This window comes from Buteo buteo, chromosome 3 (assembly GCF_964188355.1).
Source record: "Buteo buteo chromosome 3, bButBut1.hap1.1, whole genome shotgun sequence".
Lineage (NCBI taxonomy): Eukaryota > Metazoa > Chordata > Aves > Accipitriformes > Accipitridae > Buteo > Buteo buteo.
In genome coordinates, this window is record NC_134173.1 from 48,866,760 (window position 1) to 48,878,261 (window position 11,502).

Sequence of the window (11,502 nt, forward strand, 5' to 3'; positions counted from 1 at the left end):
TGTACTGGTTCTTTGTTTTTAAGTTTAAATACTCAGTGAACTTAATATGGCCCAATTAGCAAAATAAAAAAGAATTTATTTATCTTGCTTTCACAAACAAAATAAAAATGGAGGAGAGGGGGCCTAAAAAAGCCCTTATTTCTCAATAACACTGAAAAGAAACCAGGGAATAATGTAATATTAATGCTAAGATGTCAACAATTGAGTAAAATAATCCACACATCTTTAGTTTTATTGCTGTGACAAAGAGGACAAACAATTCTTATTGCCTTATTTGATGTTTTGTAAGATTTCACCCTGAATTGGTATGTGTTGTTCTAAAGTAGCTAAGATGCACCATGTACAGTTCTCTTGGGATCAAGAAAGGTCTCAGTCAATTTTATAATGTTCTTCAAAGGTTTTTATTAAAAATAAATTCAGACAAAAAATGTAGCAGATGAACAGAAGTATAAAGCCTTTAAAACCAGAAGTTCTAATAAACCAGCTACTATGAACTAAAAATAATCGAGACAATTTAGTTTGGAGACCAAAAGTATACTTACATAATAATGCTATTAAGTATGTATTTACTCATTTATTATATTATAATATTGATAATTATTTGTGCTGTAATTTAGTCTTATTTCTATTATTGCAAAAATATATGCAACTTTTAACTGCATCTTCAGGAGCAAGAGAGTGTGTTTTACAGATTCTACCAGATTAAGAGAGATTCTTTGCACCTATTAAAAAAGTATACATATACATCTACGTATATGTATGTATACACACAGACACACACAAATACATACATATTAACTCATTATGCTAATGTCTATACATACATATGCATATATGTATCTATACATGCATGTATATATATAAATGCATATATGTATATACATGTATATATGTATGCAATACATGTATATTCATCTATATATGTATATACACACATGCATGCACACGCATACACGCCTATATATCACACCTAACATCTAAATTGTATCTTCTACAATCTTGGTTAAACAAAATCCTCTGTTGGCTGTTAGTTGTACTGGGATTAAACATTTGCCATTATTCACATTTGCCCTCAGCAGATCCATCAGCAGGACAGACTTCCAGCAGGAGCTGTAAGTGGCAAGTAATTTTATCAAGAAATGCAAAATGCAATTTAAAATGTATAAAAGGTAGATAAACAATAAGACTTCCCAGCATAAACAGGAAAGCATAAACATACTGCAAGTTTGGAGACCAGACTATGGGAGCTAAAACTAAGAAGAAAGACACTGCCACCATCACAAATGGAACTGGTAGAAACACCTGCGAGAGAACAAAAAAACCTGGTTTAGGAAATAAATTGACCAACTGTGATTTTATGCCTCATTCGTAAGAGTAATAATGTGTTCTTTGCCACACTAGAGTACCATTTCTTATGCTGCTGCAATCTCACCCAGGACGAGATTCATCTGACTTCAAATTGCCTACAAGATAGGCATCTTTTCTAAAATACTTGTTCAGGCTAGCATCAAGGGGGAGAGATAAGCAGTACCTGAAAAGCATTTGTTCACACATGATATTATGGGCTCCTAAAAGAAACTCAGGGTTGGGTGCCTAGAAGAAGCCTTCACAGTAAGCATATGCTTCTAACCCAGCTTTCTGACAGCGAGATTGAGAGGAAATTAAACCTATCCTTAATGTGTGTGGTTGTGTCAGGAAAGATGACAGTAGATCAAGGTTTAATTAACTGTGAATCGCCAGCCCGGATCCCACACTGTTCTGGTTACTGCTCCACACTAGTATGGTTTCACATTGTTTGCACATCTCCCCCATTCTGCATATATCCACCTCTTGTTTTCAAGTGCAAGCTCTCTGGGGCAGAGACCATCTGTTTGTTTCTTTTCCTTCTACACTGAAGCAAAGTTTTTGAATAAGGCTCTAAACATGGTGATTATTATTTGTATTTTTGTGCTGACTATCCACTTTTGACTTGCACTTTTTCTGTAAGTTTTGCATGCTACCCACAACTCAAAAAAAAAAAAAAAGGGAAAAATATTTTGTAACTTATTTCTATTTACTTTGTATGGTCGATGTAGATGAGGTTCCCGGTATCGAAGTACAATCAGGCTTGCACAAGTCAATCCAATCATAAGCCAGGCAGAAAATCCAAAGTAATTTGTTAACGTAATAAGGTCAGAGGGGATGATAAAAATGGATGCAATGGTGGTTGAAAAAATCATGGCTGGTGCTGGAGTACAGGAGTGGACATTAAGCATGGATATTAAAACAGGTAAATGTCCTGACTGACTTCCAGCATAGCTTAATCGACCTAGTGTGAACATGCTGCTGTTGAGGGCACCAAATATTGAGACAGCAACAGAGAGAGGAATGATCCAGGCAACAGAGGGGATCACTCGATCAGCCCAAGTGACTGCCACAGCAACTGCAAGAAAGCAAAGCATTAGTGTAGTGTAGGTACCATGTCCTGAATTACTGACAGACTCAACAGAAATGAAACTTAAAATACAAGAAACACCTATTATTTACCAGCAATGCCTGTTTTTTTGTTACAGTAGTCAAACATGACTAATCTAATCTTAAGGGTATTTAATTCAGGAGCTAAAAATTTCCGGGGGGGATGACAGCAAGAAGGAGTGCTGCCTGCCAGAGCAAGCCGGGTAAACCTGCTGGGGCCAATACCACGGTAATGGACTGCCCAGCGGGAGCAAGCTGCACCTCACTGCCATGAATCACAAACATACACGCATGGGCAAGGCCATGCGGGGAAAGAAAATGAACGCATTGGTCCCCGGCGTGACCACAGCAGTGACATGATCTACTGTTATGAGGAAACTGCCAACATGAGTGCATGTACGTGCGGAGACAGGTCAGCGAGCGTGTTATTAATGAGGTTTTGCTTTGGGTGGAACTGGGAAATGTGAAAGATTATTTCTGAACAAGAGATATTCAAGATTGCTTGGAAATTATCTATAGCCCATATTGTAGCGAGGACTAATATTTAGTGGGTCTATAACCAACTGCCATGAGGAATATAGGTCTTGCAGTGACATGCACAGCGTAGGAAGTTATTAGAGATGGGGAAAACATCCCCCCCCTCCCCCATCCCCGTCCCCCCCAAAAAGTAGTGAAAGAACAAGAACTGCAGCAATGCAATGTTTGAAAAAAGAGCTATAATTTTAAGGCTATCTCCTCAGCTGACATAGATATGCACAGCTTCCCTGGTACATTTGGAGCTGGTCATGCCAGCTGGGCAGCTGCTATTCATGAATACTCTGGTATTCTCTGCCTTTCATTGTAGGATGGGTCTGCAAATGTATGTATGCACCCCTCCCAGCAGATAGCCTGACAATGGCTGAGCGCTAATACAAGGTGCTGAGTGATAGTTATGCTGCTCCCATTTATGTTATTGAGCTGTTTTCATAGGAAAAAAAATAATTGATCTATTCAAATGAGGTATGTTTTTTGCCACTCCTGGAGTCAAGGTCTGACAGCTCAGTCTCATTACAGTGGTATTTAAAAGGTGCTGTCTGGACAATCAGGGAGAAATACAGCTCCTCTTGGACCTTTTCATGGATAGCTTATTGGTACAGGATTTGAGAGAAGCTTCACATACTTTGGACTTTTGTATAAGCTCTTCTAAGGAATCACCATATTTATCATGAATAACCCATACAAATGGGCTACATTTTTGTGACCATGGTCTTTTCTATATTACTTATCACAGTAGTCTTGTCCACCTCCTAAACAGTAAAGTCTTTAGCCTGAGACACCATGAGATAAGTAAGGAAGGAGGAGAGAGGATTAAAACTACAGGAAAACAAAGGCCTTCTCTATACTCAAGAGACACCTGATCTTCACCCGATTTTCCAGGTTTTAATACACTTCTGATTTCTTTTTAGACAGTGCAGGTGTAAGCCAACATTTTCAACACCTAGTAACATCTGTCTGCATTCAGTCCAACTTGTGCCATCCAGTAATATTAAACAAGAATTCTCTGTTAAAACTTAGAATGAAACCCAAACTTCCTGACTGTGAAGTTAGATGAGCAGAAGTAATCCAGTAAATTGACATCAGATGGGTATGCTAATGGCCCACACCTTTTTATTAAAAAAATCAAATCCATACCTGAAGAGACAATTTCCTTAGGTGTGAGGACAGTCAGATACGAGATGTTCACCAGTAAATAAAAAATAATTACTGCAGGAACAGCAGTCATCACAGTTAAGGGGATATTTCTGCTAGGGTTTTTCATCTCTTCTGAAAAATACAATTTAAAAAGACTAATAAAGCAAGCAGTGTAGCTTCTGCAAATGTGTTTCAGTAGTGAATCTGCACAGAGCTTGACAAGACTGATACCAAAGTCCTGCCCCAACCCCTAATCATGGCTGCTACGCTACGCTGGTTGTGAGGTCCTACAGTGGTTCTCAAACAGTTTATTATCAAAGAAGCCTAATCAATTTTTGGTTTTGTTTTTTTTTTTTTATCCCTATTTAGAATCTACTTTTTTAACTATCTTGGAAGTAGGGATGGATGGATGTCTGATAGACTGATAAAAAAATGACAAAAGGACTGCTAACTTTGATTTGATTAAACACAGATTTGACTTACATTAGAAAATTGATTTGGTAAGAAATATTTAAGTAGCCATACTTTCAAATCACTAGCTTAAACATGAGACTCTAAAGTCAGAGTAGTTATTCTTACATCACCTCTTGAGTCCTGACCTGAAACTTTCTGAGTGTATTTTCCTATTCCTGCACAAAACCTTTCTCTTTGCCCTTATATTGGGAAATACAGAAAAAGTAACAGGAGAGACTGAAGGTATTGTCAGAAGAGCAGTAATGCAGTGGCTTTAAAAGGGGGCCATTCTCAGCTGGATCCTGCTGTTGATTATCTTTTCGAGGGCAAAGCTGGTGGAGGAAAACTGTTTAGTGCTAAGCCTGCCATCTTAGCTTAAACCTACTCTTATCAAATAAGAAAAAACTCCAAATTTTGCAGCTGAACAACTGAGGTACTGGCACACATTCTTGACCATGTGTCCCAGCAAAAGATGGGGCTGGTTTCCAGAACCCTAATAATTCATCCTCATCTCAGTCAAAAAGGGTCTTTTTCATCTCTTTCACTCCTTCATCCCTCCCCTCTCACTCCCTCTCCGCTCCTCGCTTCCTTTCAGCATTTACAGAAGCCTTCCTGAGTATTGCCAACCAATAACTCACAAGGGGGAAGAAGTGAAAAGTCAAATGTGCAGCTTACTTAAGCTCTTTTTAGGAGACAGAAATCCCTTTCCTCCCTCAAATATAATTTCTGTCTCCTGCCCAGAACTTCAGCTTTGAGCTTGCCACAGCGCCGGCTGTAGTGCACAGAGCCAGAGGGACTGAATAAGCACAACAGCAGAATTCAGATACGGATTATCAGAGAATGTGGGATTTATTTCAAATGTAAGAAATACACTTGGTAATTTTGAGCCCAGAAGAGGACAATCACCAAAACTGCCAATTTAAATTTATCTTTCCATTTGTTTTGTTGTTTGTTACAGTCCTGGTGTCCAGCTGGCACCTGATGCTTTAGCTGAAGCTCACAGGAATTAAGTTATTGCTGAAGAATAGGAAATTCAGTTCAGAAGGGGACTATTGCATAGGTTGCATCTGTCTAAACAGCTGTGCTGCCCAGTGTATGGTATTTATTACTACTGCTAACTGATCAGAAAATAAATTAATATTTTACCAATAATTTTGTATTTTCTCAGGTTTACAAAGCTAAATGCTTGCCTCTAAGGAAATCCTAAGATTTCAAAATTATACTTTGCTGATCTATATCACCTTTTTTATTGCAGCATATTGTTAACACTGGAATAGCTGGATTGAAATAATAACAGTCATTTTTTTAAACATTAACCCAATTTTCACACTGTTCTCACCATTGAACTTTGTGTTATGCATTTCACACATTCAGTTTATTTAATGTTTTACATGTGATAGAGGTCAGTGGATAAATAGGGTTAAAGATATAAAAGCAACATCCACTTGCTTACAACTTAATTCTATAAATCTGATGATACTATAAAACACTATTAATTTAACGTGTGACATGCATAAATAACATTATGAACATTATCTCTGCAGCTTTCATGAAAAACTGCTCTACTTATTACTGCCACATGTGTCATCAGATACAGAATAGGATAAGTAAATGGATATTCAAAAAGGTTTTGAAAGTTTAAAATTGAGCACAAGCTATATGAAAGGATTTATACCACTTTCTTTAGATTCTTCCTCACCTTCCGTGCAAAACTATTTTTCCAGGGAAGTGACTAGTGATCATCCTGTATATCCCATAAAGTTACCGTATTTTAACACAATTCAAAATGAATTTGTCCATGTACAAACCAGCCACATAACCTCAGAGAAGGTACAGATCTTTAAGTACAAATTAATCAATTGTCTTTTTTATTTAGTCCTTACTGTGCACATAGTTTGGTACAGATAATCCTAATCCTTTTCTAAAAATGCACTGACACTGACATTGAGAAAGACAAAATGCAATTTTTTAAGGTATGAAAAAATTTGTTTATGCACGAGATTTTAAAGTAACTATTTTGATTTCTCATGTACTCCTCTGGAAATGTCAGCCTCATTCTGGAGATTGCACAAGAAGCAAGAAACTTCCCTGGGGAGGAACAACACCTCTTCTGCCAGCTCCCACAAACACCGTACTCGCATAAAACCCTATGGTCTTGAAGGAGAGACAAGTTCTACCAAGATGAGCTGACATACATAAGAACGGCGACTGCAGAACAACATCTAAAGGAGTGAGATACCTGCCATATAATTGAGGGACCACCAGCCACCGTACGCGTACAGTCCTTGGAAGAAGGCTTCAGCAACCTGTGACACATTGGGAATCTCTGAGCTGAACGCGTCCTCAAACCTCGCCAGACTCTCCTTTCTCTTGCCAACGAGGAGAACTATGCCACCGATGGCGATTACAGACAAGGCCATCATCTTCAGCAGAGTGAAAACTGTCTGCACCCACGCAGCCATTTTGACGCTGCGGCCATTCAAAATCCCCAGGGACCAGAGGACGGCCAAGGCCAAGCATTTCTTCAGCACTTCTGGTGCAGGGCAGATGCCATAGAAGGGCTGGGTGGCGTATTCGGCAAAAAGCAAGGCTCGAGCAGCATTTGATGCTGGCTTGGTAAACGTTGACGTCCAGATAAACACGAAGGCAGGTAGGGATCCAAGGCCTCTTTTAATATGGCTGTATTCTCCTCCGGAGAAGGGCAGAGAGGTGCCCAGCTCTGCATAGCAGAGGGAACCCATCAGAGAAACCAGCCCAGACGCAGTCCAGATAATTAGTGCGACACCGATGTTGAGTAAGGAATGCTTTAACACCCCTGTGGGAGACACAAAGATCCCTGCCCCAACAATTGATCCTATAATAAAACTTACCCCATCAAAATAACCTATATTTCTTTTGAGTTGCATCTTGGCCTTTTCTTTTCTTTTCACGTCTTTGGGATCATCGCTTTTTCCTTTTCCCATTTTTTTCTGTTTTTTTCACAGCAGATTATATGACTTCAGAGGCTGGATTACATGTATTTCCCTTTCACTTTGTTGTTAGCAGACTGTCACTTGCTAGTGAAATGTTATGGGAAGCCTGGCTTAATCATTCAGAAAAGAGAGCATACTTTGGGTTTTGGTGTCTTCTGTGTGAAGATGATTAACCAAATACTTCAAGAAACACTGGCAAATCATGTACATGTTGGTTTAATATGTACTGCAGAAATTATTTAGGTCTGGAGGTATTTTTAAAGAAAATGACTTAACAAATAATGCACAGTAAATGCTCATTTCTCGGCTGATTTTCATCAACAGATTTCAATTTTTTTTTATGTATGTCTTCAGGGACAACTGCGAGAGGTGGGTAAATGTGACCTCTGCATCAGACCTAGGGAAAGGGGAAGAGTATGGCAGCATGAAGAAAGAAATCAGCCCTCCTTATGTTATTGAGAGTGGCATGGGCATTAGTTGAACAGCCTGGTACTACTCTTCCACCGCCAATACATAAAATGGACAGCGATAAGCAGCAATCACCAGTATGTTTTGTCAAATCCTCATCAGTCACCGGGTATACTGGAGTTTATTTATACTTCGCTCATTAAACACTGCCCTAGAAAGAAAATTACCAGTTTATTCCCAGTTTTTCTTGAGCACTCATCATTATAGTAGTACCTAAGCACTTCCTAAGCAGGTATTAATCTTCGGAGACTGCTGAGGGGAAGGGGCTGTATCATCATTTCCATTGTCTGCCTGGGGTCTGTGGAACAGAAAGATGAAGGCTGAAAGTTCCCACCAGTTTGATGTGTACCCTTTAAGGTGCAGCCACTGATTTTTCTACGTATTTAACAATCTGTGGTATATTTTATGTTCAAAATATGGAAAAGGAGCTTCTCCTCAATCACATGTGGATATACCATTGCCATAGACTTTTGCCCCAAGAAAAATGTATTTATTCTTTTTAAGGGATGTAGAGAAAAATGGGCAGAAAGCTGGAAACTAACTAAAAAAGAAGCTCAGTATATACCTTAGGGGTTGTTAAACACCCAAACTAGTAGCTGTAAAGTTCTTACTTTTTGGCAGTCAAATTGAGGACCCAGTTCTGTCCCAAAGGTCAAAGCTCAGTCACGCAGCAAACAAAACTCATGGCTTTTACAGGGCCCAACTTGGAAGACACAGTGGTTCAGATTAGTCCTGAACAGCAGGATTTTCACTCAAGTACAAAAAAAATTCGTCTGAAAAATTTGGTTTATGTAATATGCTATCATGTAAAAGACCTTTAGTTAAAATAGGCATGTGCACAGACTGTTAGGTTTTAATTTTTTCAATGACTCGGTTAAAGTGGGTTTCCACCACCACACAGAAACTATGCAGCATGGTCAGTGACAGAACCCACAGCTCCAGAGCAGCTTTTAACCATAAGACAATTCTTCCATCTTCTGCAAATCACTGCAGCGCTCACTATATACTTTCACCTTCAAAAACCACCAAGTCCTACCACTACAAAAATTCTAGTTCTACACCAAACACACCTCTATTTATAAAAATTAGCATGCATTTTAAATTGCATTTATTCACTTTATAAATTGCAATATGTATTTAAGTTCAAGTATGCATTTACCATGTATTATGAACGATTCATAATAATTAAAATATTTATTCACCAGTATTCGTGAATTGGAAATTAAGTGTGACAAATGTTTTAAATTGTTAAAATATGTAGTCTCCTGTTTTATTTCAGTGCCTTTTCTGAGTCTCCTCTGTGAATGCACACAGGTTTTTTGATATCCAGCAATCTTCCAACTCTTTATTTTGGCTGTTCAACCATGTACAGCTGGATTTGGATTATTATTTTAAAACAAATCAATATTACACTAAATGGCGGCTTAAAGTACAGATGCAATTGATTTTGTTTCGCTGTTCACCCTAAAGTACGTTAATTTCCAGTATAACAAAGGCATTTCCAAAATCTCCCAAGCAGCAGATTAATAAGGATTTTTTACTTCTGACAAAGCTGCCTGATTTCAGAAAACCCCACTGAGATTATTACTTTCTTGTGTGTGCTTTCTGCCTACCTCAGATAAATGTTTCTAGACTTTCAGTGAAATGCTTTGGAGATTTACATAAAGTATGCTTTTCGTTTTGGTGTGTTGTTGCCAGAGTAGGAGGAGGCAAGAGCAGAGTTAATGACAACATTCCTACAAACCCAACAAAACCTGACATTCTGGAAACAGTACACTAACATGAGCATTACCGGGGCAGAACTCAGTAAAACACAGCTAGTTACACAACAACAGGTAGTTTTCAGCCAGACTGCTTTCTTTTTCAATATGTAAGGACAGGGTCTTCTGAAGCACATCATAAATATTCACTTCCCAGGTTTTCTGTAAGATGTCCAACTTCTCCCTCTGGCTGAGAGGATAAATTGCCACAATCTATATGATTATCTCAAGGTCTCATATGTCAACGCCTCCTGCCTCAGACCCAACTATATACTGAATACCTGGTCACATTCACTTTGATGACATTATCCATAGACTCAACTGCTGAATACAGGGCAAAGATAAATGATTAAAATAACCTAGATACGTTTGTAAGACAAGCCTAAGATTCCCCTGATACGTGGAGTAGACAGAAAGGTTATATCATCATCAAAATAAAATGCCAAAGTACTGTAATTTTTATAGTCAACAGGGAATGACGACATTTCTTTTGAGTGCCAACTACTGAGTTCTCTTTGAGAGTAAAATGAGGTCAAGAGAGTGCTATATAACAGCTACGGTTGAAAGCTGAAACTTCAGCTGATCATTTCTAGTTCTCCTATCATTTAGGATTTTCCTTTTTAACTTCCTTTCAAAAATCTTTTACCCTTCAGTGTCAAGTTTTTCATTATCAGCTATCTAATGCTTATCATGACTGATACTTTGTCACTGTAGTTTCTCTAGATTTGAGAAATCAATACAGAAAAGTAATAGAAGAATATTTTTGTGGCCTAAAATGTATGTGTATTATCTTCTAATTGTAATTAACTGTATTTCAATGTACTTGGATAAGGAGTCTTGATTTCAATCTTGTCAAGTTCTGACTGTACTCACTAGGTCTTTCCTATGATCCACTCGTTGATTAGGTGGACTAGAAAGCAGCCCATCTGTCTAAACAAAGTCAGATTTTAAAACATTTATTTAGTTCCTTTTCAATTAACTACATAGTGTTCAAGCATGGTATTGACTTTTCTTGGCATCATCCCAAATCCTTTAAGGGGAGAAGATGTAGCAAAAATTAGAACCTAATTTGTCTTGCAAAGTTTCAATAAATACTCCTCTGTTTTGTCTCTGAAGAAGCTTCCTACTGTTGACATTCACCAAGGATAAAAAAGCAGAGGAACAAAGGAAAAACCTGAAGAGACCTTCCAGGAAAAAAACAGTCACAGTTAATCTTCCATGGCATACGTCAAGGGACATACTGTATTTAATATGACTGACAAATTTTATTTATAATCCTCCTTTTTTATCTCCTCTTCTTTAGCTCACCTTTTGTTGGGAATATGACATTTCAAAGTACTTTTCTTTGCCTTGCCTTCTGAAAGGAGCTCAACAGCTATTCAAGGATTTCCATAAGTCCCATTAGATAGAAGTCAGTTTACCATCTGCCACACCGGACCCCACGATGTATTCACAAACTTTTATTTAGCAAATGAGTCTGCACATAGAGGCACATGACAATCTACTGCCTTGGCAATGTTCTTTTTTTCCTGGTACCCTGCCAAACTTATTATCCATCTGCCTTTTACTAAAAGTCTTACAGATCTATTTGTTTCCTTGGCAGATACATCATTCTACTTTTGCTATTGATCAAGAAACAGACCCCACATAATAGTCAGCTAATGGCAAACCAAAAAACATGGGGAAAGTCACTGTTCTGTGACATGCTACAATGTTTGCACTTG

The 11,502-nt window shown here is 38.2% G+C and overlaps 1 protein-coding gene across 1 annotated transcript; it reads right to left on the bottom strand.

Annotated features, from left to right (window-relative positions):
- Positions 1–1,056: 1,056 nt before the first annotated feature.
- On the bottom strand, positions 1,057–7,588 carry SLC7A13 (solute carrier family 7 member 13). Its single transcript, XM_075024360.1, has 4 exons — positions 6,818–7,588; positions 4,126–4,257; positions 2,058–2,422; positions 1,057–1,302 (listed from the first exon to the last, which is right to left on the bottom strand). The coding sequence occupies exons 1-4, from the start codon at positions 7,539–7,541 to the stop codon at positions 1,057–1,059; spliced, it is 1,467 nt and encodes a 488-aa protein (XP_074880461.1). The 5' UTR covers positions 7,542–7,588.
- Positions 7,589–11,502: the final 3,914 nt, after the last annotated feature.

Excerpts from the sequence above, each read along its gene's own strand:
- SLC7A13 (XM_075024360.1), bottom strand. The coding sequence starts at position 7,541 with ATGGGAAAAGGAAAAAGCGATGATCCCAAAGACGTGAAAAGAAAAGAA. Across the intron at positions 4,258-6,817 it reads GTCCCTCAATTATATGGCAG|AAGAGATGAAAAACCCTAGC; the intron begins GTATCTCACTCC and ends TGTATTTTTCAG. Across the intron at positions 1,303-2,057 it reads ATCTACATCGACCATACAAA|GTGTTTCTACCAGTTCCATT; the intron begins GTAAATAGAAAT and ends GTTCTCTCGCAG.